The sequence below is a fragment of the Perca fluviatilis genome, chromosome 17 (genome assembly GCF_010015445.1).
Source record: "Perca fluviatilis chromosome 17, GENO_Pfluv_1.0, whole genome shotgun sequence".
Lineage (NCBI taxonomy): Eukaryota > Metazoa > Chordata > Actinopteri > Perciformes > Percidae > Perca > Perca fluviatilis.
In genome coordinates this window covers 27,300,662-27,327,844 of record NC_053128.1, presented here as the reverse complement: position 1 = coordinate 27,327,844, position 27,183 = coordinate 27,300,662, and the positions used below count along the sequence as shown (strand labels likewise).

The window sequence follows — 27,183 nt, the reverse complement described above, 5'->3', positions numbered from 1 at the left end:
CATCCATTCAGTACATTTGCTCTGCTTAATTGAAATCCAAATCTGTTTTTTGGTGGTTTTAACTTCTGAATGTTTCAGCTGAGAAAGATTATAATCATTTAGTTCCTCTGCTGAGCTCTTTGTTTCATCCCACGACTCGTATCTAAATACTCATCAAGTCTGATCAGCAGCTATTCAGTCCGGGAGGTTTTACCGCCTCTCTGCTGTGTGCTGGGTGTCCTGGGGTGTGTTTGGGAGAACGGTGTTTCTGTGAAACAAACCTCTGTCAGTGGGACAGCTGGTTTAGTAGCTGGAGCTCCCCCAGGCCTGTTGTCCTCGGCGTGAGCTCTACACAAAGAGCCAGGGGGTTGATCATAACTCAGCATCATACGTCTGTTATGCAGAGAGTTAACGAGAGCATTCTGACGGGCTTATTTGTCGAATGATCCACGTCTCTTCCTCCTAAATCAGAGAAAGTGAATGAACTCATGGTTGACATCATTTTACAGTACATAATTCTCAAATAAACACATGATTGTATAACTGTTCAGATTCTGTGTCAGCTCTGACTGTTGTTAGTGTTTGGCCTTTTACATTGTACATCTGTCAGTGTCTAGAATCAGATGGCTGTTTGGAATTTCCTAGCTAATTAAAATCTGCTCTTATTTTCTTTAATATTCATTAACCAGTGAAGGGATTTCTTCTGATATCCTGCACACCATTAAATTCACATGGATATAGAGAACAAAAAAACTAGAGATGCAAAATTTCAGTTTCAATTTGAAATGCTCCCTGTGGAGTTCAAGACCTTCAGTAGTAGGAAGAAAATTACCTCACAATGCGTTTTGGTGAGTATATATATATATATATATATATACTGTTTGTTTACAAGGAAACTCCACAGGGCACCTTTTAATTGACAGTTTTGCCAATAAAATGTGAGAAAATACTGTAAAATGCACATCATAATCACAGAGGCCAAGGTGACATATGCAGATTGCTTGATTTGTCCAACCAACAGTCCAAAACTCAAAGATATTCAGTTTATTAACATGTATCACAAAGAAAAGCAGCAAATAATTGCGTTTGTGAAGCTGGAACCAGCAGAAGTGACTGAATCTCTTGATCCATTAAGCTTTTCTTTTCCAAAGAAAGAAAGAAAAGTCTCTTGTTACAAATCTTTACGCTTTTTCTCCCTGATTGAGGAGAGACCCCATAATTGCAAATTGAAACTGAAGTCTGTATCCTGTTCAGCCTCACATGGGAACACATAAAGCTCAGGTTTATTATTCTTAAAGGACCACTTCAGGATATCTGTGCAGCAGTGGGGAAATTTGCAATCTGTTAATGAGGTGTTGCGATTTCTGTTATTATTGTATCAGCTACAGTAACTAGTCCAATTAACTTTTCCTGAGATGGTTTCCAGCTGTTCCAGATGCTATGAGAATCAGACCTATATATAAAAAATGGTAAAATATCACAGATGAACAAACAAGCATATGTTTACCGCTGACCAGACGCGCTGCCGTCAGCCACAAATGTTTTCCATAAGAAGTGTGTCCAGATATGCTGCACTTGTGTTCTCATGGATATGAAATACAGACAATGCTGTCTGTGTTTCGTCACCAGAAGTAGCCCTTCAACTGGCTGACTGCACACTTAGAGATCAGAGACAATGAACATTTAATAATGAATGCAGTGGCACTTTCAGTTTTTGTGTGGACACAGGACAAGTACCGCAGTGTCTTTTTTTTCTTTTCTTCCTTTGACTAAGCAAAACAGATGTCCTCAGTCCAGGGCCAACATTCCCAGTTTCACATTTCCACGCGGGAAAGTTCCCTTCTCGCTGCCAGCATGGGGGAAGAGTACTAAAGCTAGAGCAATTCTGGATTATAGCTTAGTGAACAGGTTATATTTATTTCAATTTGCTCTCCAAATTGTCTGACTATGTCCCATACTCAAATGAGAATGTCCTTGGTCAACCCCACTTCTTGACTTTTTACTGTATAAAACTTGCTATGATAAAAAATCATATTTGATTAATTTACAGTCACAGAATAGCGACACTGAGCCACCTCTGAAGCTATCAAGAGCATCTTTAGCTCAAACACGTGCTTAGGATTTTAAGGGATTCATTCTTTACCTCCAAGACCGCAAATTATCAGTCTTTGTGTCTTGTAAAGTGTTCTAGAAGGAGATCAAAAACATATTGACACACCTAGTTTTCAGATTTACAACACCAGCCATAAACTACCTTTATCCTACCACTCACCAGATGTGCGAGAACTTGTGAAACTCAAGCTCAGTTTTATATCTGTCTTAGGTGAAGGGGTGCAAAACATGCTCGTGAGGAGAAAGAAAGGCCAGGTCAAAGGTCAGGACAAGAAAGGAAAGAAAAGGGGATTGATGATACAGTAATGGAAAACATAGGGTAAACATCATGCAGCGTGTCCTCCAAATATAGCTACACAAAAAAAAGAGGAAGACATAAAATTTCATAAAACCACAAGATTTCCTGTCCACTTTTAGGACACTTGGCTGTATTCAACGACTGTTGGCAAATCGCCCACAGCTTGTCACATTGTGGTCTGTTGATTCCTGCTTCTTAATCTGTTTTATTGGTTTTCCCCAAATACAAATCTTAGGCATTCCTTATGGGAGAATTCATCACAACCTGTGTAGAGCTGCTTTATATTTGGAACAAAGGTGAATACACACAGGCTCAACCTGCCCATTAATCCTAATCGGTGCATCCACATGATACAAGCCTTCCGTTATCGCGCTTCACCCCCACCCCTCCTCCACGCAGTTGCTTGTAGCCCAGGAGGACACGGAGGATTAAAAAAACAAAACACGATGGACTCTCCCGAAGAGGTCATTATTTTCACTTGAGTTTCTGTGCGCGAAAGTCGCCAGACGACACTAGTTTCTAAACACAGCCATGCTGAGAAATACAGCTGATAGTCTTAATTAGCTTTGTAGCCACTCATTTGGCAATGGCTTGAATGTAACAGACGTTCATTATTATAAAAAAGTTACGCACTAAAGCTTTAACAGTGGACAAGTGACTGTAACCTGTCACTTAAGCGTCTACTGGGATTCTGATATTCCAGGAGATATTCAGAGTCTGTGTGTGAGCTTTGGTTGTATGAAGATTAAAATACTGTCCATTAAATTTGGGTTTAATTTAACATTTAATCACTGTTAGGCTGATGTGAGGCATCCATATTTGTTTGGCTTTCAGGCACTTCTGTATTTTTAGCCTGTATCAGATGATATATCTAGCTCAGAATCTGGTAATGACGATAACTCTGATATGTCAGGAACGCTGCACTAATCCTCTGATTTGGGGTCAAACGTAGAGATGGGGTGAAGGGACTGGTTTCATATTTAGAATGCAGTAGGCGGGAGAACAGTGGGTATGTCCTTGAAGATTTTCGGGCCTGTTTTTTTTTTTTTTCATACGTGGAACATTTTCAGTTGTAAAGATTTGTAGCTTTATCTGAATATGGATTGATTGCTGAATGGTTTCGCAGATTTTGTTCTGGGATAAAGAATTGTTTTTTCTCTCTTCATGTGAATAAGTAATGGATTTTTTTCCTCCATGTTTTGATTGTTGTTTTTCTTGTATGTTGTCTTCTTTGTGTCTCAGACTTTGGCTGCCTCATGTTTTTTTTTGGGTGGGGGTGGCGGTTGCATTATGATAGGTGTGGATTGGAATTTAGCTTTTGTTTCATGTGCAGATGCCCTGATCCGTTTTGATTTTGTGTCTCTGGAGAATAAAATATGTCCTATTCATTAAATAAGTGGCAAGGAAGAAAAGAGAGAAAAAAATGTGATTGCAGTCAATTCAATTCAATTTTATTTATAGTATCAAATCATAACGAGTTATCTCAAGAGACTTTACAGATAGAGTAGGTCTAGACCACTCTATAATTTACAAAGACCCAACAATTCCACGAATTCCCGTCATTCCAGTCATGGTTACATTGAGATGCAACAAATATCAGTTGTTAAACATCTTCGTTACCTGATAGCTATCAGCATCAGTATCAGCTATCAGTATCAGCATTGTCTTAATAAATAGTTTCCAGAAGTCTTCATGAGAATCTAAATCCAGGTGCTCCACATGTCTTTTCATAGCTATCACTGCATGAACAATTCCCTTCTGGAAAATAAATTTTTCATTTTTATGCATGTGCAATCTTCAGTCAAAAGATCTGGACAAAATCCTGCATCACTGACGGAGATGCAACCCTTTTTATAGAGGTAGAGTTTGCTGCTTCCCAGACATAGCAGCAGACATGCATGTGTACCTCCTGTCCTGTGAGGAAGAGACCAGTGCACAGATGCAGTATGTCAGTTAGTCTGTGGAATCACTGTGGGGTTTTCTGTTGATTTTCATGGTGCTTACTCGGATCCCTTGGAAACTCAACACAGTTATCCAAGCAGGCTTTCCCACGCTGGGGAAGAAGCTCGTCATTAGTTCTAGTTCGGCTCCCACAAATTAAAGAGTTCTTAATGTCTAGCTGATGAAGTCATCGTGGGCAAGAAGGAGTCCTGTGTATGGGATACACTCTGCTGTTTTTTCTGTGTTATATATGCTATTTCATCCAAAACAGCTTAAACTTTTCAAATACTGTATGTGTACCATGAAAGAACTTGGAAGTGCCAGCACAACTGTGGATTATTTGATTTTAACATTTTATAGAGCAGTACACTCTCTTTCCCTGGTTAACTCTACAGGAAATAAGTGTGAAATAAATTCTATGTAGCAATAAATCTGGGCTGTGTTAAGACTCTTGTGCTTTGCTCTGTTGAACTTTTAAAAGTTCTGCAAATGTAAAGACAAACAGCAGAGCAGCAGTGGTTTGGTTACTGTAGCCTATCACATGGAGATGAATAATATCACCACAGAAACTACATGATTAGACTCCTGTACCCACAAACTGTACAGTAAATAATAATCAGACTGACTCACAAAAAAGACCACCACAGTGGGCCACCACAGACGTGCCTGGAGTTAGTTTGAGTGATGTGAAGGGATCCTGGTACCTCCGACTGACCTCTGCTGTTTGTTCCAGTGAACACATTTGAATGTGTTTGTTGCAGCATTGCAGTGGAAATTTGAAAAATGCAGTAAAATCTCCAAAACAGTGGGGAAAAAAAGACTTTGTAGCTTCATATAGCTCTTTTTTTTTAGCAAGGTGCACTGCATGTAAAATCTTCACGTTTGTGTGGATTTCTTCTCACACCAAAAGTCATACCGTTTGTTTGGCTGCAGGTAAAACAGGACATTTGTCCAAAAGAGTGTTTTTGGCTTGTGAGCCAACCAGTTGCATATGTCATTTTGCAACCCCTCGTATTTAATTTGCGTCCCCTTGTGAGTGTCTGCACCCCCGATTGGGAACCATTGCTCTAAACGACTTCATGTATACGGTATATGTATGATTCTAAGCTTCTTCTTTTTTTCTTAATGTTTTCCAAGGAGTGAGTCAGTTGTCAAATCTGATAGTTGGGTTGTCATTACAGTATGGGTCTGTTGGTAATATTTACTTTGTGCCGATGTAAGATGCTTTTCAAGCTGCTGTCTTACATTGAAAGGAATAATTTGATATTTTGTGAATTTGCTTATTTGCTTTTGCTGAGACTAAAGGCCTTTTTATAGTTGCCGTGGCTTGGTAGCGTTGCATTTCCCCTGACTCATTTCCTGGTTCTCCTTCTCCATAAACAACATGAAATCAAGTAGAGGGACTATAAAACGGCCTTAAGATCGATCATTAGATCGATACCAGTGTCATGTCTGTCCATTAGATTGACTGTTCTACAGCTCTACAGTAAACTGCATTTGTGAGATGAAATATTTTCTTTCTCTTTTTTTCAGAACCTTAACCTTTTAATGAGGATTTGATCTTTAGTCAGAGGTTCAAACTGACATTTATTTTACTAAATCCACGTCCCACATCTGGCATGGGTGCACGAGGCATTCTGAGCTGCCTCCTCCTGACTGCTTTGCTCAGCTTATCAAATGCTGGGCTTGTGAAGAAAATCTTACGGCATCGACGACAGACTCTGGAACCCCATAAAGAAGTTAACATCACGATCCCCAGCGCAGACCATCCTGTGGTTTTCAACCACGTCTATAACGTCAATGTTCCTGCCAGTTCCCTGTGTTCAGTGGCCCTGGACGCTCCAGGGAGCGCGGAGCTCCAGCCTAAAGATTCAGCAGGCTCTTCAGGCCATCACATCACTGAGCACACTGTCGATGGGGAGAACCAGATCGTCTTCACCCACCGCATCAACATACCTCGGCAGGCCTGTGGTTGTTCTGACGACCTGCCCGGCCTGAAAGACCTCATGAGCCGGCTGGAGATGCTTGAGGGAGAACTTTCAGCATTGAGAGATCAGTGCAACGGGGACAGGGCCTGCTGCAGTGCACAGGTCACAGGTAGGTGTCGTCTGTCTGTCGTACTTTGTCTGGTATGTAGATAACAGCCAATACAGTAAAATAATCCTTTCACTGAAAGTTTAATGAAGTGATACACTAAAGAATACCACAATCGCACATCTGTTCTATTCATCTGTTGAGTTCAGGAATTCAGTGTGGGGTGTAATACTCCCAGCAACTCCAGTTTGAATGGGGCTTTATTTGGCTCAAATGTCATGACATACATTTGCTGAATATGAATGAATGTAAAAAGTCTTCTCTAATAGTTTCTAAAATGAGCTTTGGGCTATTTCTGAGTGATGCACTCTTAAAGCGCCCATATTATACTCATTTTCAGGTTCATAATTGTATTTTAAGGTTGTACCAGAATAGGTTTACATGGTTTAATTTTCAAAAAACACCATATTGTTGTTGTACTGCACAGCTCACTCTCACTGCTGCAGATCCTCTTTTCACCTGGTTTCTGTTTTAGCTACAGAGTGAGACCTCTTTTCTTCTTCTTCTTCTGTACTATCTTTGATTACACTTGCACATGCTCAGTAGCTCAGATGTAGAGCATGTCAGCTAGCTAACTCTAGAGACAGTAAAAGAAAGCCTGTTTCTCCAACTTCAGTCAGTTACAAGGCAGGATTAGCTGGGAGACTTCTAAATGAGGGAGCACATGTAAGTAGTTCTTTTGTAGATTATGGTGAACTTGTGTGTGTTGTAGCAGTGCTTTGCTATTGAGAACGAGGTACCATGCTAGTGTTAGCATTAGCGTTAGCATGCTAATGCTAACGCTACGAGCTAACGGTTGCGGTTAGCCAGCTCATTTCGGATTGTGACGTCACAGTCCGAGCCGATTTTGAACAGCTCACTAGGAGACTGAAGGCAGGACACATTCAGAAACTGTATCTCACTCAAAACAGCATGGATGGATTTTTTTCAAAGTTTGTATGTGTGTGGAAGCACCAGAGACACAAAAGAACACCCCAAATACCAGAAAAAGTGTTTTTTTCATAATATGGGCACTTTAAAGGAAGAGATTGGCATTTTGGAAATTAAGTGTGTAGTGTTTCCCAAAGGTTGAGAATTTACTTTTGGTGGTGGGTGGCGCAGGATGTGACAGCGCGGTGCGTAACGGCTGGGTTCAGTAATAATGGGTTCAGTTATAAACTAGTCAAATGAAGGTGAAAAGAATGACATCAGATCATTTAGAATGAAATAACTATGTACATAATAAACCAATTAGACTAAAAGATGATGAAAATATTGCGACACCATGCTGCATCTGACACAATTTCAGGGTAGTTATTAGGGCTGCACGATATGAGGAAAATATGCGAAATGACCCAACGTTGTTGAATAACTTGTTATAAATAGATTTTTAAAATGTAGCTTATTCAGTTCTGTATTTCTGCTGCTTTCAGTATTTTGCTAAAATACAACAAATTGCACGTTCAATTTTAAACAAATGACAAAGTGTAGCCATGATGTGCTTTGTTGGTTTTTTTGGCCAAATGTTAACGGTTCAGGAGATAAAATACCCATAATACTGTACTATGATAAGTTACATGTTATTAATCTCAACACTCTTCCCTCCTAACTCCTGTTAAATCATATAAGACTAGGGCTATCTAAAGTAAATTCTTGTTCATTTTGTTGGTTAGATCATTGTTCCTTTTTTGAAGTGTATTTATCCATGTTTTGGGGATCTTTAACATGCTGTTCTGTACTATACATGACCTGTTGCACTCATTTAGATCCCATCTGAACACTTTTCAGTCATTCAAACAACTCTGAGTTTACAGCCATTTTAATAAAATGAAGCGTTTTATTCGGGCTTGAGTCCATGAATGCAGTGAATGGATACAGGCACGCAGAACGGAAGGCTCGGTTGGCAACGATTACCTCTGGTTAGCTGTTAGCTCCAGTTAGCTAGCTCCGTGATAAAGATATGGAGTGGAGGAGACTGCCGCGGGGAGTGGTAACAACCAGACTCTGATAAAAGACGTTCGGGGAGCTTTCACAGCGATGTGGCCGCGGTGTTTCTACAGTTTTATTAGTACAGTTAATCCCACGGCAAGACCACCAGAAGCATGCTACTGCTAACGTAACGATAGCCTCTCTGAGCAAGTGCAACGTTGACTTCACGAGGGGGAGGGGCTGGAAGCAGCTGGTCTGTGTGCGCTGTAAAAAATACATTGTTGGTTGAAAAAAAAAAAATCTGCCTGGGTGGGTCTCAATTTACCTGGGCGGGCGCCCAAGTAGAACCTATGTATGGGAAACACAGGTATTCACTGTCTTGCGTAGAGTTAGATGAGAAGACCGATACCACTCTCATATCTTGAAGCTAGCGCCAGCAGCTGATTAGCTTAGCTTAGCATAAAGACCAGAAATAGGGGAAACGGCACCTGTCAAAGAAATAGTCCCATAGATAATACCCATAAAACTACAACATGTGTTACAAAATAATTTAATACCAGAGATGATTTTCGACAAAACTCTTTGGTAAAAACAATGTCTTTGCTTTTTAATCAAAGGTGAGGTGGGGACTAAACCTTACTGCAACAGTCATGGAAACTACAGTATTGAAACCTGTGGCTGCATATGTGAGCCTGGCTGGAAGGGACCCAACTGCACTGAACCAGAGTGTCCCAATAACTGCCAGGGCCGGGGCCGCTGCATTGACGGAAAGTGTGAGTGCTTCAAGAGCTTCACCGGAGAAGACTGCACACTAGAGGTCTGCCCCGTAGACTGCGGAGCACACGGCCAGTGCGTGGACAGTGTTTGCATCTGCTCGGATGGTTTCCTCGGCAAAGACTGCTCTCAAACCAAGTGCCTCAACAACTGCCACGGCCGCGGCCGCTGTGAAGACGGAGACTGCGTGTGTGATGAACCCTGGACAGGCTACGACTGCTCTGAACTCATCTGCCCCAAAGACTGCTACGACCGCGGGCGCTGTGACAACGGCACCTGCTACTGCGATGAGGGGTACGCCGGGGAGGACTGTGGGGAGCGCGTCTGCACCAACAACTGCCACGGTAACGGTTTTTGTGTTGACGGCCAGTGCGTCTGCACCGCCGGCTTCGGCGGCGAAGACTGCTCTCGGCTCCTGTGCCTCAACGACTGTAACGGCAGAGGTACATGCTTCAACGGAATGTGTATCTGTGACATGGGCTATCAAGGCGCAGACTGCAGCCAGATAGCTTGTCTGAACAACTGTAACAACAGAGGCCAGTGCATAAATGGACAGTGTGCCTGCGATGTTGGTTTCCAGGGAGACGATTGCTCGGAGCTTTCCTGTCCAAACAATTGCCTGCACAGGGGGCGCTGTGTTAACGGCCAGTGTGTGTGCGAGGAAGGTTTCGCTGGTGAGGACTGCAGCATCAGGACCTGCCCCTCAAACTGCTATGGCCGCGGCGAGTGTCTAAAGGGACGTTGTGTGTGTCATGTAGGCTTCACCGGTGAGGACTGTGCTCAACTGAGCTGCCCTAACAACTGCCAAAACCGTGGTCGGTGCATCGACGGGCAGTGCGTTTGTGACGAAGGCTTCAGTGGGGAGGACTGTAGTCAGACAGCTTGTCCCAACGACTGCCTGGCCCGGGGTAACTGTGTCGACGGCAAGTGCATCTGCCAGGAGGGCTACTCAGGAGATGACTGCTCTGTGCACGCCTGTCCAGGCAACTGCAACAACAGGGGGCGCTGCATCAACGGAAGGTGCACATGTGAGAGTGGATATGAAGGAGAAAGTTGTGCGGAGCTGAGCTGCCTCAACAACTGCCAGGACAAAGGACGCTGTGAGAATGGTCAGTGCGTCTGTGATGAGGGATACATTGGAGAAGACTGCTCAGAAGGTAAGAAGCTCTGTTCAGTTTACTGCGGAAATGCACCCAAAAAAAAGGATTTGGCATATCATATATCTTGAAACTTTCTATGTGTAAACTAAATGTACTATGAAATCAAATCCAGAGTGATGTAATTTCCTCCTATTATCAAAATTCACCACTGATCTTGAGAGAATCTATTTCAGTGAATATCAAAGACGTTTTTGGTTTGTGTATTGCCGTTGTCTGCACTTTGTTCCCACTTTTTTGGCAGTTCTTCACACCACAGCCAGATGTGGCTCTGGAGTTTGCATTAGTTCTGTGTGGTGTATACTCTGTGATTGAGGTCATGAGAAACTGTCCAAGACAACACCCTCAGCACAGTTTTTTTTCTTTTTCTTTTTATGCTTCCTTTTTTTTCCAGTGTCTCCTCCAAAGGACCTTACTGTTGGCGAGGTCACCTCTGACACGGTGGACCTTTCCTGGAACAACGAGATGTTGGTGACAGAGTACCTTGTGACGTATGTGCCCACCAGTCCTGGTGGTCTTCTCCAGGAGTTCACTGTGACAGGAGACAAAACAGCAGCCACCGTCAAAGAGCTTGAACCTGGCATTGAGTACCAGATCAATGTCTACGCTGTTCTGAGCAACAAGAAGAGTGTCCCTGTCAGCGCGAGGGTGGCCACAGGTACATCACAGTCGTCTCCATGCTAGTTTATTGTGAATACTCACATAAATGTTGATGTGGCTTAGCTATCTAGGATTATTTTTGTTTCCATCTCTCCAGACCTTCCACAGCCAGAGGGCTTAAGATTCAAATCTGTGAGAGAGACCTCAGTGGAGGTGATGTGGGACCAGCTGGACATCTCTTTCGACGGCTGGGAGATCTATTTCCGCAACACGGTCAGTCTGCCCATTTCTTTTGAAGGCTTGCCCGGGATTTTATTGAGCGACAGGGGAAAAAGTGAGAGGTGATACACCCATGCCAGCTTATTGGAAGTCTCAGCAAAACATGGATTTATTTCAGCACTAACCATTAAAATTGCTTTGACATGTGGAAAAACCTCAGTGAGGGCAAGTCTGGATGTCATAGAACTGCGGATAAATCTGCTGCTTAGAATCCGAGCCAGTAATTCTTTGAAATAAATTACTGTGCCAGTTGATAAATCAGAGGCCTCTTTAAATTGTTGCAGTTGCTGCGGAGTTTCTACCCATTTTTAAATGCATGTCCTTTCCTGACCTTTATGTTAATTTAGATAATGGGCTTTCCTACACAACAGTTCTCTCTGTAGTCTCATACGTTTCCTGTATTGCGAGAACTGAAAGCTTCTGTCATACATTCATAAATGTGTCAAGAGCTCAATTTATTGCATGCAGCATTGTTCGGTACTTTCTGTAACCTGATTTCTGACGTTTCATGGAAATCGGACACAGTTTCAGTTTTATTCATTGTACCACTGGTACTGTACAAACAGATTAAGAAGGGATAATAATCTTCTCTCGACAAGAAAAGCAAGAACGTGTTTTCCCAAAAAAATTTCACCATAATCTAATCTTCTATCTTCAAATCCTCAATGCATAAACTAACGTAAAATATCCTGTTACGTGTCCTTGCAGAAAGAAGAAAATGGAAAAGTCATGAGCACCCTTGAACCTTCTCAAACCCAGTTTCTCCAGTCAGGCCTGGGACCAGGACAGGAGTATGAAGTCTCTGTCAACATCATCAAGAACAACACCAGAGGACCCCAAACATCCCAAAAAGTCACTACCAGTAAGTCTCCAGCTGTAAACACACATTTTCTTAGCATTTTTGATTATTTAGAGTAAACTGAGATCATAGATGTTTAAAATCATCCAGTGTCTTCCTGAGAAAAGATCAGATCTTTTTTTTTCGTTTTCCTGCTCTGTCTGGCAGCTATTAGCAGTTTGGATAGCAGTCGATAAAAAAAACCTTCACTTGAGCACAGAGTAAAAAATAAATAAAAAACATTAATGTCAAAGAGTGAAATTCCATAATAAAAAGAAGAGTAATACCAGGAAATCCCTGCTGACTCTCCACAGTTCCATATCATAGATTTTAGCTAAAGAGTAATAACTCAGACACATTGAATCTTAGCCTACCATGACCATGTACTAGTTTTTTTTTTTCTTTTTCACTAAATCTTGCTCTTAGCTTTTGTCTTCTGCTTGCTGAGGCTTTTATAGCAGCGTTGCTCCATACATTACGTTGTTGAAATGCTTATGCAATCGATATAGCACGCCAGGCTAAACAACTTTCATTGTGCATGGAAAAGCCATTTAGTTTACAAGTTGGCGTCAATGGACGTTTTCATTTCTTATGTCATTTATTTTTGTAGGAACTAGACGCAGCTCCCAGAAATGAATGATAGAAGTAAAGTTAAACCTTTCGTACCCTTTTTACCCCCAGAGGTCCTTTTAACATGAAGAAAAGATGTCTCCCCCACATGTAAACAGAGGAGATTTGTCAGGTAGTAAACGTCAGCGTGAAAGTGAATTGCATATTTTTACATGATAGCCTTTCTCTTGTTGATCCAAGTTATTGCTTTGTCTTATGAGACAGCCAAGTTGAGTCTTATAAGGGCTGTTTTATTTGTGAAGGCTAATGCAGACTTTGACTTTGTCTTGATTGATGTGTGAATTTCACTACTAGAAGCTAAATCATTCCTACAGAGACGGATTTAATCTTTGGTGTAGTCGAGAACAACTTTGCCGACACTTCTCTACTTAAGAACCTTAAAGGAATAGTGCAGCATTTTGTAAATACACTTATTTGCTTCCTGAGAATTTGATCTATATCACTCTCATGTCTGTACGGTAAAATATTTGCCAGCAGCCGATTAGCTTAGCTTAGTATCCTTCACCCTTGCCTGTCTCACCTGAACCCCCCCCCCCAACCCAGAGATCGACGCCCCCCGGCAGGTTGAGGTGAAGGACGTGACGGACTCCTCTGCTCTGGTCGGCTGGTCTCAGCCGGTGGCTCCTATTGACAGACTCACTATGTTTTACGGGCCCAGCTCCGACCCGTCTGATGAAACCAGTGTGGAGATTTCCCCCCCAGACAAGCAGCACAGCATCGACGGTCTGAGGCCAGACACTGAGTACAAGGTGTCGCTCATCTCCAGGAGTGGAGGCCTCACCAGTGACCCTGCCACCGCCATATTCACTACAGGTAGGCTGGTGATAGCAGTAACTGTAGGTTTAAATTGTAAGATCAAAATGTTGTGCTAAATACTGAAGTTATGGTGATACTGTATATGTTGTTTTTCATATTGTCAACATGAAAAGACCAAAACCCACAATGAACGTGTCTTCAAACAAGTATTTCTGTATATCAAAGCCTGATATATCTTCTTTCTCTGTGCCACAGAGCTCTATTGTTGTCCAAAAACTATTAAAAACATCAATGAGCCACACTGTTGCACTGGGTGACATGTCCCTTCATTACCATGAACACACACACTGTAGTTTATTTTGACTCAATCCCACACACACTGTCCTGCCACCATAAAATACTAACCAGAGCACCAAATGTGGATTAATCCGCCGCTGAAAAAAGTCCTCAATAAATGCACTATTTCCTCCTGTTACCAGTTATTTTAGTAAATTATTGAGCCTTCAAAAAATGAAACTATATTTGTGACCTGTCAGTAGGAACCAATGGGGTTTTGTTCTTTTCATGGGACTTGTTGACACTATAAAAAAATATAGAAAAGCCTTTTGCTTTAATTTTATTAAAACTACAAAAACTACATTGAAACCATACATTATTGCAGAACATGCTAGTGTGGATATATTTCACAGTATTTATATTTATTTTGTGGTGATTTGGGTTTTGCGCACATCTGTTTGCATACTGCAAGTTGGAGTCATATTTCCAATAATATCCAAAATAATAGATTAAATATCTGTGTATAAATGTATTGTTTGTGAGCAGAGACGTATTCTCCTATTATTATAAATGTATTTACTTTTTATTAGCCCTGGACGCCCCCACAGACCTGCAGGCTGTGTCTCAGACAGACAACAGCATCACTCTGGAGTGGACTAACAGTCAAGCTGATGTTGGCAGCTATCTGGTGAAATACAGTCCCATCTCTGGAGCAACTCACGGTGAGGAACTGTTCCCAAGAGGACCAGGAGACACAACAAAAGCTACTATCACTGGTAAGGGTCAAACGTATATTCAGTACGACCACATACAACTTGTGTTAGATAAGATAGATAAGAATCTTTATTGTCATTGCACATCAGGTATACAGTGAAATTGCAGTGCTTCTTCGGCCAATATAAATAATTGGTCATTTTCCTTCCATCCTTCTGTTTGGCAGGGCTGAAGCCAGGGACAGAGTATGGGATTGGTGTGACAGCTGTGAAGAATGAGAGAGAGAGCCTCCCTGCTACTGCAAACGCAGCAACTGGTGAGAGATACGCCGAGCAGTCGTCCTAAGCACCACTTCATAAATATTGAGACGTCGATTGAATTGTTTGTTGATGCAAATTGGGTGACAAAATGAGCATGCAAAAGAAGTAAGTACAATTTTAAACACTAAATCTTTCCCTTCTGTCAGATATCGATCCCCCCAGAGGTTTCGAAAAAATCGAGTCCACAGAGACCTCCCTCACCTTGAAGTGGCAGAAACCTCGGGCTAAGGTTGGCGCCTACAGGCTCGAGTACGTCTCCAGAGACGGCCAGGCTGAGGAGGTGGAGATCCCAGCAACAGCGACTCGCTATGTTCTGTCCAACCTGACTCCTGGAATGAGCTACACCCTCACTTTGGCTGCTGAGAGGGGGCACAAGAGGAGCACACCTGTCACTTTACCTGCATCTACAGGTGGGTAGGGAACAATTTTACCACACTATAATGTTGGAATAATGACACATGCCCTCAAAGGAGGATGGAAACAGATTTGTCACGCAAAATATGCTGTTATGTTCCTTAGTTTCTTCACGGCTTTTTCCGTTCAATTGTTTAGATTTTGGAGTTCAATATCTGTTTATTTTCTAAAGTAAGTCCATCAGTATATACAGTATACTTTAAATTTTAAATGAATGCACACCAGAGTCAAACTTTAAAGACTTTGCCGAACGAACACCAAAAAACTGCACTTACACCTAAATTATGCTTTCTTGATTTGTGCCTTTTTGTTTTTCTTGTAGCCTCTTTCACATTTTATTTAGCTGACTCAGACGACCGTGAGCTAACGACTCCTACGGGCTCGGAGGACAATGTTATTAGCTTTGTGTATTTAGACCCCTCTGAGTCCCAGATCTCAGTTGGTATGGAGCCTGACAATGAGCTTGGGAAACTGACTATCTCGGGCATCACGCCTGATGGATTTGACCTCTCGTGGAAACTAAAGGCTCTCAGTATCTATGATAGTTTGGCAGTAGAATATAAAGACACTCAGCGATTGTGGGATGTGAGAGAGGTCCAACTTCCTGGAGATGCCACTGGCTCTAGAATCCAGAGCCTGAATGCATCGACAGAATATCAAATAAAACTTTATGGATTAACCAGTAGCCAGAGATCTGCGCTACTTGAAGCTGTTGCAGTCACAGGTATAAGCTTCTCTTTTAGTTTGTTAGGGACTTTTGGTCCCGTTGTTTTTTTGACAGCTTCTCCCTTCAGTGGAGTCAGATGTTCTGTGACATAGAGGTGAAATAGTTGCTTAGATCAGAGTAGCGATATGATTTGCATGCTGATATTTTACTCATTGAGATTTCCCAGCAAAGAATATTTTTTTTATTGCAACAGTCATCTTCATAACCAAAAAAAAAACAACTAATTTTCATCTCATCCCATCCCATTTGTCATCTGATGAAGTTTCAGTACTGTGGCAGAATGTTGCCGAAATTCAAATTCAAGAAGAAATCTGCAGTGGGAATTATTGGGAACTATGTATTAATACCTTCAAATACAAGGGGTTATAATACACTGACTGTCCTGATTTCTTCCTGCATTTGAGCTTTTATAAATGCAACCATTTTGCTCTCTCTGAAAGCTAATTCCATATCATTGTCTTCAATCCCTTTTACTTTTATAATAAATAATTCTCTAGCAGTCAGAGAAAATGACACTGTATGTCACTTCGCATGTCAAACAAGTGACTCAGAACAGTCTTTCTTTAGGACAGCAGCAACAAAAAAGTGGCTGTGCATGGCTTCAACATCTATTTGAAGACAACTGTGTACTTCCACTCCGGTGGACTACTCAGATGCTTCAAAAAATTAATGGCGCCGACTCAAGTGCCATTAATACCTTAGCTGTTGCTTGATGATATGAACCATGGTCCTGGAAAAACTGGAATAACAAGAGGCAAGAAAATGATGAAATCTTAACAAGAAGAAGTTAGATAATGTACCGAACTTTGTGCAGAATTATTTGAATTCTACAATACATTGTGTTCTTATTTTAACCCTGTTTCTTCTTCACATGTTCTTTTTCAGTCATCAGCAGAACCAGTAACAAATTAATTCTTTAAACCTGCTTTTATTCACTGTAGCACCTACGCCTACCTCTCCAGATGTTCTTATGCTGAGCATCAAAGATGCCCCTACAACCCCAACAACTGCTCTGGATATTGAAGCAGTTCAAAACCCAGATCCCCTCCGTCCTCTAAACACTTCTGATACGGGTGTGATGGGCTCTGGGGCTGAGCCTGAAAGCTCGAGCCTGGACGTGTTGGGGAACCTCACAGTCAAAGTCACCTCCACCAGTGTAAGCTTGGCTTGGTCGGCGCCTAATGAGGCGTTTGACAGCTTTTTGGTGGAGCTCAGTGCTCCGTCAGGGGCGACACAAGCTAATGTGACCACACTACAAGGTAGTGTGCGGAAGGCTGAAATAGAGGGTTTGTCCCCCTCCACACAATATGATATTACATTGCAAGGGCTGGTGGAAGGCAGGCGATCTTTACCTCTCAAAGTTTTTGCTACTACAGGTACATGGAGCAAATATTTCTTCTTCTTTTTTTGTAGGTGTTCATCACAACCATTCACTTTATATTCTCTAAATATTTCAGGATGGCTGCACAGACTGTTGATGTTTTATTGTAAATGACAATTCTCTTTCATCCCATATTTTCCTTTACCTATGACTCTATTTACGGCGGAGTATTAGGACCACAAGAAATCGAACATGAGATTTAATGATTAATATTTCCAGAAAAAGTTGTAACATTTCAAGACTAAGTGATAACATTTCAAGATTAAAGTTGTAACATTTTAAGATTAAAGTCATACTTTTTCAAGATAGAAAGTTGTAAAATGTCAAGATTAAAGTCAGAAAATGATTTAAAGTCATAATATTTCAAGAACAAGTTATAATATTTCAAGATTATAACCGTGACATTTCAAGAAGACAGGTGTAATATTTCGAGACATTCTTAATATATTAAAAAAAGTAGCAATATTTCAACATTTAAGTCATATTCTGAGAAAAAGTTGTAACATTAACATTAAGTTGCAAGTCATTTAAAAAAAAAGGATTCAAAATATTCTCAAAATATTGTGACTTTTTCTCATAATTTTATAGTTAAAAATAGTATTTTTTTCTGAAATTATTATGCCCTTTTTTTTGGGTAATTTTTGACTTTATTTTTCTAGTAGTTTGACTTTATTCCTGAAATCAGAGATTATTTTTTCCATAATTGTGGCCCAAATACTCAGTCGTACTTATTTTGACGAATGGAAAGTTAATGTGAGGGTAATTTTTACAATCTATCTTGCCTCAGTTGACCCCACTCTGATCTGTCTATCTACCAGAGGAGCCGAAGCCCATGGTGGTGAACCTCACCATCTCTGACATTACATGGGACGGCTTCACTGCGTCCTGGATCCCCACCGCTAGGGAATTTGACAGCTTTGTCATTGAGGTAACAAACTTGGAGAATTTCGAAGAGAGCCAAAACCTCAGTCTGTCCGGAGACGCTTTCAGCCTGGGCATCTCGGGGCTGAATCCCAACACCAGCTACATGGTTGGCCTGTTTGGGATGTATCAGGGCTCCTTCGTTGAACCCGTGTACACTGAATCAACCACAGGTACCTGCAACTTGCAGCGTTGCAGCAATTTTGTCCTCTGTCTCTTTAACTTATTTCCTTTTTTGATTTTTAACTTTGTTTCAGTCGGTGTCTGTGAAGCATACACAGGCACTAGAACCGCTGTTGTCCCACTCACAGTGGAGCGTTGACACCTCGCTGCATGAAACGAGAACAACATAATAACCTCATTTCTGTTCTGTCATCACTGTCCAACACCCTGGTCACAGTGTACTGCTTCATCTTAACCAACATGCCATGAACCATTCTTTACCCTCCAGCCACTGTTTTTGTCTAGCTGAGAGAGGGCAGGGTGATGGGGACCCGTGCCACATCACTGAGCAAAACAAATGCCCCTCAAATGTTCAACCTTACCCCAAACTGCTCCCTCCATCCCAGTTACCAACGTGCATGAAGCCCCCTCCCCCCTTCCTCTACCATCCCCTGCATCGTGGTGAGGTTTGACGCTGATGTGCTGCAATGATTGCAAAAGCAAAACCAATAACTTTCACCCTCACACGCCTGTCACACCATGACAGCGTGACCATCTCATTTCATCCCATCAACACTCATTCAGTGCATAATTGATTAACCTCGAAGGATCATGGATGTGCTCACATGCAAGTTTAAGTGACATTTGAGTTCTGTTAGTCTGTGTGAGATAGTTTGTCGATAACGTTAAAGTAAATATCCTCATTTCCTTTTGAACTACTAGGTGGCAAATGATTAAATCTTCTTGTCTTTATCAAGGTAAAAAGCTGATAATATCTGAGGTTAACAGTTAACGCCACCTTGTTTTTCATCTGAACGATGCCTAATTTATCTGCTGCATGTTTGCAAGTAACTGACTTTATTTTTCATTGCATGTAAAAAAAAAATGTTTTTAAAAGTTTAACTTTCTCTTTAGCTTTCATATTCTGCTTTGAATCGCTCTGGTGCAACATTATGCAGAATTTATCTTATTCTCAATGTTAACAGATCAACTGCATGATCAGCTCTCCCTCCATATGCATGAAAGAGACTTTTAATTTTTTACTGTTGCGTTTCTTCCTTCAAAATCAACACTTCATTCATTTAACCTTGAGGCCAGTATTCTTAAGCTATTTTCCCCTTGGCATTACATTACAATTATCATATTTTTAATAAATAGTGTAATTGGTTTAATGTTCAAGCTACTAAGTTAATTTTTATGCAAAAATATATGCATGTATTACATCTTCTAAGCTACTCAGACTATCAGGAATTGCAAGTGGGTGGTGGTGAGTGTCCTGTAACACTATACACATTTTAATGTGATGAATCAAATCACACAGCTACCAGTAATTTATCTAATTAGTTTGTGTTCTGTAAAATGTTTTTTTTTTTTTAAATGAAAATCTAATATTGATTTCTCTCTTTAGTGAATCAACCAGTGGTTGGCAAACTATATATCTCAAACTTAACGTCAGAGAGTTTTTCAATCTTCTGGAATGGCACTGAAGGAGAATTTGATGGTTTTATCCTGGAGATAATTGATTCTAATTGGCTGATGGAGCCAAAGGAATATAACATATCCCACAATGTAAAGTCCCATGACGTCACAGGGCTCAGGCCCAACACTGACTATATAGCCTACGTCTATGGGACATACAAGAGATCCCGAACAAGTGCTGTCAGTATTGTTGCATCAACAGGTATTTTGATTTTGTGTATTACATAAAAATAGGGTTATCTAATATTCTTTTCTGCACTTCTTCTAAAAAGTAAAGTTGACTTGGGCCTGTATACATGGAGACACGTACATGCTTTCCATTTTAATAAATGAATATATTTCTTATTTTTCTCTCCCCTTGTAGCTGACCAGCCGGATTTGTCCAGGCTAGTTGTTTCTAACATTACCTCAGACAAATTTTCTCTGTCGTGGCAGACAGGAGAGAAGGCTTTTGATAATTTTATAGTAGAAGTCCGAGAGTCTGCATTGCCCTCGCAGGCAATGGGGCGCGCTCTGCCAGGAGACGTGCGCTCCACAGTCATGGCCGGGCTCAAAGCGAGCACAAGCTACAACATAAAGCTGTACGCCAGCGCTGGTGGCCAGAACACACAGCCTCTGTTTGATGTAGCTACAACAGGTATCACATTACATGCATTTTTGTTTTTACACTGCATGTACCAAGCACATTACCCGCACAGCATAACTGAAAAGCCGTATTCTTTTTCTGTTCAGAGGATGTCCCACAGTTGGGGCCCATAGCTGCTTCATCTGTGAGTCCACAGAATCTCAGCTTGTCCTGGAACACTGTGTCAGGCCACTTTGATGGCTTTGTTATCCGGGTCAGTGACCCCGAGCAGCAGTCTGATACGCTGGAGTTCAGACTGCCTGGGGAAGCCCGTAACATAACGATCTCTAACCTGATGGATGCCACAGGCTATGATATTGAACTGTACGGTATCTCTCATGGGCGCCACACTCCCTCAGTGTTAGCCCACGCCGTCACAGGTACTCCGTATTTTACTCATATCTTAAACTCTCATCACTTGTAGTTGTAAATGGTTTGTAAAGAGCTTTTGCTTCAAAATGTTTAATAGACTTAAGTACCTTCTGGGGAAATGTGTCTCCAACTTTTAGTTTAATATACGAGAATAAATCTCTTAATGCATTTCAGGCCTTAGACCCGCAGATAACAAATATTCTTTTAAGGTGCCATAAGAGCAAATTTGACATGCATCATGAGCACGTGTTTTCATCTGGTTTCATTTTTGGTGCATGAAACCATTTGATTTATAATAAAAGTAAAAGCAGAGAAATATTAACATTAAAATATATTTTAATACCAAAAGTAAAAGTACTCATGCAGGATGTTCCATTTCAGAATAATACAGTGTATATATATTATATTTTTGGATTATAGTTATTGATGCATTCATGTTTACATCACTTTATTGATGCCGCTGATAATGGAGAGGGTCATTTTAATTACTTTATATTAGGGCTGTCAACATTAATGCATTAATCGCGACGCATAACGTGTTCATTTTTTTTAATCGCATGCCGCCATTTATTCATTTATTTTCACTTCACTCAGCTTCGCGTCGTGCCTAACAGGCTACTATTTTGACCCTTTGCCGCACTCTGCCATACGTCCTCGTAACACATCCTGCTGCTGCAGGCTGCAGGCATGATGGAGAAAAACAGCAGCAACTCAATTCTGAATGGCACGTTTTATTTTCCAAAACTCCTGGACGGGAGCCTCAGCTTTACACATTGTGTAAAGCTGAATTCAAATATCACCGAAGCACGTTAAGCTTGAGCTACCACCTACGAGCTAAGCATAGTACAGTTAAAACAGTTAGAATTTGAGTGATTAATCACGTTTAAAAAGTTATCGTTTGACAGCCCTACTTTATATGCTACTGGGTAGCTTCATTTATAATACATGATCATTTATTTGTTGATTATATGGTGTGTTCTGAATCTCTAAAGTAACTAAAGCTATTAAATAAATCATGGAGAAAAAAGTAGAATGTTTCCCTCTGAAATGGAGTGGAGTAGAAGTATAATGTAGCAAAATATGTAAATACTCAAGTAATATAAAAAAGCTAAACCCACAATTGTGTTAATATACAGTACCACTAATGGCCACTAGATACCTGTGTTGAGTTCTAAGTGTCATTTGCTAAATTATCTTGTACAAAACGTTTTTATCTCCACATATACATACATATACATTATGTGATGTACGTCTTCTAATTGTCTTGGGTGGCATCTTTGCCTCATTGTAAGAACTCCCAGTGGCGATGGATGGTCACATCCTTGTTCATTTTCACCGTCGTTTTGGTTTTGTGGCTCTAGGCAGTAAATCCAGGCTTCAAAATGTGGCATTAGTAGAAAGCGGTTGCATCTATTCTTTCTACACTCTATTGTAGAAGTATATAAAACTCTATGATGCATGCAAAATTTGCCCTTTAATGGTTTTTGGCCTTTAAATTTAGGAGATATCCAGCCTCCTTTTTAAAGCTGAAAACCTCACAGGAAGAAGAGATTTTATAATATGGTTTTGCAACCATTGCACACATTATCCTCCTAATGGAATTTTATTCCCCCTCCCACATGTGTTCCCTTCTCATAAAAAAAAAAAAAAAAATCAAAACCCATTCCTCTCCAGCTCCTTTGCCTAAAGTGGAAAACTTGTCCATTTCCAACATAACCCCCTACGGCTTCCGTGTGTCGTGGGAGGTGAAGCAGCAGCAGCAGCCGCCGCAGCAGCAGGAGGAATTTGCCCCCTCTAGTGGCGGCTTCAGCCGTTTTCACATAGTGGTGACAGACTCTGGCTGGCTGCTGGAGCCTCAGGAGTTCACTGTGCCAGGAAACCAAAGTCACCTGGACATCTGGGGCCTCATCACCGGCATAGGCTATGAGGTCAGGCTGACCGGGGTGTCAGAGTCAGGGCTTCTCTCTCGGCCTCTGACTACAGTGGCTGTGACAGGTACCACTCACAGCGCACTGCAAGGCCCCTCGTCTTACTATAAATGTGTAAACTACTGTACATAATGATCCAATTCTGAAGTTTCACCATCACAACTTGGCATAACTATTTTTGATATTCATGCTTTTTTGTCTAATATAAAATAATAGAACTAAATTAGCTTGAGTATTGATGGAGTTAGTTTACTGCCATATTTTGATGGTGAGGCTTCAGCTCAGTACTGTAACCTAACCCTAACTCAGATTCTCTATTCGACAACTCTTTTCCAGACTTTTGTTTTAAACATTTACTTCGTCACTGGGAGAAAGAGATGTGGAGCTCCCGCCTGTTTCTTCCTACCTCCAAAATATGAGCAAGCCTATTTGTTTGTTTCATATTTTAAAACGTGTTTTCCTTCAGATTTCTGATTGGCGCTACACAGACGTCTGTGGAAGTCTTTTTAAAGTTACTTTCCCCATGCTGCTACCTTTTTACATGCTGGTTTATCAATCTGGCTAAAACTCCAGTGGATGGATACAGACCAATGAATAAAACTAAAATGATCAGACGTAGGAAAACACTGATAAATCAGCAGGACATTCTGAGCATGAAATGTCTGTTGATTTAACTTCTAATCTCATTTGTTTCTTTGTCTTTGAATGCACTGAATGCATCGAGGCTGGCCTTGAAGACGCATGGGGACCTCGTCTCAACCAGTGTTTGCCGAAATCTGTCCCAACAGATCCGTTAGAGCCTTTAAAGGAATGTGACCCTGTTAAATGACGTAAATAAAAATTTACAAAAAGCATCTTGTCTTGTTAATTCACCTAAAATTATAGGCTTTGTAGCCCGTGTGCTGTAGTTTTAACACTAACGGATACCTGAGCATGGCAAATCGAAGGTGGCTGGAATATATCCCTGTCTGCCACCTGGAAACCTTGTCTGATTGCTGACTTCTTCCATACTTCTTCAGAAGTTGATGAATGTTCCTGGGAAAACACAAAACCTTCTGCAACGTTATGTTTCCTTGTTTAACCAGAGGCTGAGCCTGAGGTGGAGCATCTCTTTGTCTCGGACATCACAGCTGACGGTTTCCGTCTGTCGTGGACGGCTGATGAAGACTTGTTTGAAAGATATGTGATCAAAATAAGAGACACCAAAAGATTAGCCCACCCTAAAGAGTACAGTGTCCGTGGCGATGAACGAACCAAGGTTTTAACTGGACTCATGAGTGGCACCGAGTATGAAATCGAGCTTTATGGTGTCACATTGGACCAACGCTCCCAACCTATTACTGGGGTTGCTCAGACAGGTATATGAAAAACACAGCAAAGTTTGCAGTTTTATACTAACTACTCAATTGTTGGGTGTCTGCTGTCTGAGAACTGAACCCACAGTCCCACTAATCATCTTTATTCCTCTGGTTTAGGCTTAACTCTGTCTGACTCTAATGGAAAATGCTCTTTTGGGATCCTTCAAACTCATAGTTTTCTTGTATTTATGCAATGTTATTGGCCATACTTTCTTTACTTTAATTCACCCTTTTTATGTTGCTTTCCTGTCTGCGCATATCCATTTACACTCTACTAGGCCTGAGCACTCCAAGAGGACTTAGCTTCTCTGATGTGACCGACTCCTCCGCTGTAGTTCACTGGTCCATGCCTAACTCTCCAGTGGATAAATACCGGATCACCTATGTGCCCTTTGAAGGAGGTAAGAAGTCAATCAGTTTTTTTTTGTTGCTGTAGTTTACTGGCGATTAATGCCATCCAACTTAGATTTACATTTAGTTATTTGTTAAATATTTAAATTATGGTTTAGTTTAACTAATTTGAACCTCTAGTGACATGGCTGTAGCGATGGCGTTCAGTCAGTCCACCACTGGTCCTAATCTCGCATTGCCAGACCTTCCTCCACAGCGCTGTGGAGAAAGGTCTGGCTAGTCCACTCAACATGGGAGAAAAACATGCTCCGGTTTATCGGCATTTCTTTAAACCAATTGCAATCGTCTTGGGCCGCGCTAAGCGCCGGACGCAGGTACAGTGCCTCTACAAAATAGACTCGGGAAGGAACTTGTTTTAGTTATAGTCAGCAAGTATAGTTTGTAAAACAACGGAATAATAATATAATATTGTCGCTGTCAGGTGAAAACCTTGTATGGTCAAACTGTTTTTTTTTTCTCCGGCAAATTTAAAAAGGCATTTTTGGAAACATTTTATTGATGTATTTACCTCAAACGAAGTCAGACAAAATCGCTTTGTCACGGTTTAAATATTTGTAAAAACAAACAGACAGACGGAACGGGTGACCATTAGCATTGAGTTTTGAATAAACGAAATATGGACTTACAAGGTTTCCGTTCGACAGCGACGATATGATAAATAATGACGCACTTTATCATTCAAGTGAATGGGAAAGTGTGTCCAAACCTTTGACTGATACTGTATATAATGTAATAAAACAGTATAACATATTCACATAATATGGGATATGAGATGCTTGGAGTGCTTCTTGGATGTGTAGAAAGTGTAATATTTAGTAGTATTATGTAGTCTTTCTCTAGTCAGCAAAAGTAAAGTTTATCACCACCCACCACAATACAAATAAAGTACCAAATAGTCTAGAAGCTACTGTACAATAGAGCTTAGTTACGGAGAATGCAGTGGAAATGGCGATAAATCATCAAATGATAAATGTATAGTTTTTACATTATGTGTTTTATTTTTTTTAGTGTTATTTTTTTTCATATTTTGTTTTCTTACCTTCACAGGAAGACCAATGATGGTGACTGTGGATGGCGACGTGTTTGAGGCTTCGCTGCCCAATATGGTCCCTGGCGAAATGTACCAAGTGACAGTGAGTTCTGTGAAGGGTCTGGAGGAGAGCGACCCCAGCACTGACACTGTAATCACAGGTTGGCTTTCTTCTTCTTTTTCTCTTATACTACACTTCTGTGTCAGTCCTCCCTGACTTGTACTGACCACAGACTGTATATAAAGATGGACGACGTGTCTCCCCTTCCTCCAACTGTACAAAACGAGATGATACATCTCAAGGGGTTTATCCTAATAATAAACTAATTTTGAACAAGAGTAAAGCCAAAATATCCCGGATACGGGCGCTGTCATCTTGTTATTTTGGAGCCAAAGTCTGTGCAGTAGTGATCGGGCGGCGGAGCCAAAGTACCATTCACCCGCTCGACCAATAGCGAGTCAATCACAGCTGTCAATCATCACGCTTCACCCTGTTTTTATAGCATCAAATAACTAATAAAAACCAAACTTATCAGGAAATGAGTACTTGAACAAACATCAGTGTGATCAGAACGACCTAAAATGACCGAAACCATCTTTGGGAAAATGTATTTGATGTATGCTTTAATGTTTTAGTGTGGCCCGTGTCCCATCCGCTAACATGGAGGGGGTGGGATTTATGACCTATACTGCAGCCATTCACCAGGGGGCGATCCAGATGTTTTGGCTTCACTTATAAAGTCTATGCATCAACCCCTGGTACTGGCGTTGGAATCGGTTCGTAGAAAATTGAATTGTTCCTGTTTGTATCCTCCAGCTTTGGACAGACCGCAGGGTCTGACTGCAGTCAATGTCACTGACACCTCAGCGCTGTTGCTGTGGCAACCGTCTGTGGCCACGGTCGATGGCTACGTGATTACTTACAGTACTGATTCAGGTGTGTTTCTGTTCTGTCCTCTTGTATCAATCTATCTGCATTAGCCCTTAATTTAGACAGGAAGTTCCCGTTTAAAAGATCAAGTTCTTTTACATGTACACACCAACTACAGTGAAGCAGTCCTAATCCTCAACTGTGCTCTTACAGATATATGTAAAGGAATATGTAGAAAGACAAATCACACAAGTGGAACAAAATCTAAGACATAAAATAGTGCAGTTAAATTAAAGGAGAAATAGTAAAATATACTGTGGTAGTCTGGTGAGTAATAGTACAGACTGTGCTGTAAGGGAATATGTATATACTGTGATGGATAAAAAAAGAAAAGCTTAATATAAACCGCTTGAACAGGAAGCAAGATAGATAGATATACCTTGATGGTTATGCTTATTAACAAGTAGTAAAATAAATATATATACTGAGATGTAAGCAGGTGTAGCAAATGCAGTAGAATATGTACAGTACTAATATAAGGTAGTTCTGTTGGTCACTCTGCTTTCCTTCCACAAACTTTCAAAGTGTGTGAATGACAAATTTAGCTTTACTTTGATTATGTAGTTTGCTTAACTGTGGGTGTGTCCTGGCTCCCAGTGTCCCCAGTGGTGGAGCACGTTTCTGGGAACACGGTGGAGTTTGAGATGGGCTCCCTGGTTCCAGGAACCCACTACTCAGTTGGAGTACATGCTGTAAAAGAAGTGCAGAAGAGTGACTCTGTTGTTACTGATTTCACCACCGGTAGGTTTAAAGAGAGAGAAGACCTGA

At 41.1% G+C, this 27,183-nt stretch overlaps 1 protein-coding gene across 4 annotated transcripts in view; it reads left to right on the top strand.

Annotated features, from left to right (window-relative positions):
• LOC120545578 (tenascin-like) overlaps positions 1-27,183 on the top strand; it is a 48,876-nt gene that overhangs the window by 16,844 nt on the left and 4,849 nt on the right. Inside the window, exons 3-23 of one of the 4 annotated variants that reach the window (XM_039780054.1) lie at positions 5,864-6,427; positions 8,950-10,263; positions 10,658-10,921; positions 11,021-11,136; positions 11,851-12,004; positions 13,154-13,423; positions 14,233-14,418; positions 14,583-14,672; positions 14,823-15,086; positions 15,413-15,814; positions 16,759-17,193; positions 18,017-18,292; positions 19,690-19,962; positions 20,125-20,397; positions 20,493-20,765; positions 22,432-22,752; positions 23,771-24,043; positions 24,322-24,444; positions 25,502-25,645; positions 26,302-26,421; positions 27,013-27,156. In XM_039780054.1, the coding sequence (XP_039635988.1) occupies positions 5,950-6,427; positions 8,950-10,263; positions 10,658-10,921; positions 11,021-11,136; positions 11,851-12,004; positions 13,154-13,423; positions 14,233-14,418; positions 14,583-14,672; positions 14,823-15,086; positions 15,413-15,814; positions 16,759-17,193; positions 18,017-18,292; positions 19,690-19,962; positions 20,125-20,397; positions 20,493-20,765; positions 22,432-22,752; positions 23,771-24,043; positions 24,322-24,444; positions 25,502-25,645; positions 26,302-26,421; positions 27,013-27,156 (6,193 nt within the window). In that variant the 5' untranslated portion in view covers positions 5,864-5,949. The remainder of the gene's footprint in view (positions 1-5,863; positions 6,428-8,949; positions 10,264-10,657; positions 10,922-11,020; positions 11,137-11,850; positions 12,005-13,153; positions 13,424-14,232; positions 14,419-14,582; positions 14,673-14,822; positions 15,087-15,412; positions 15,815-16,758; positions 17,194-18,016; positions 18,293-19,689; positions 19,963-20,124; positions 20,398-20,492; positions 20,766-22,431; positions 22,753-23,770; positions 24,044-24,321; positions 24,445-25,501; positions 25,646-26,301; positions 26,422-27,012; positions 27,157-27,183) is intronic. The other 3 variants (XM_039780055.1, XM_039780056.1, XM_039780057.1) reach the window with 3 other exon arrangements.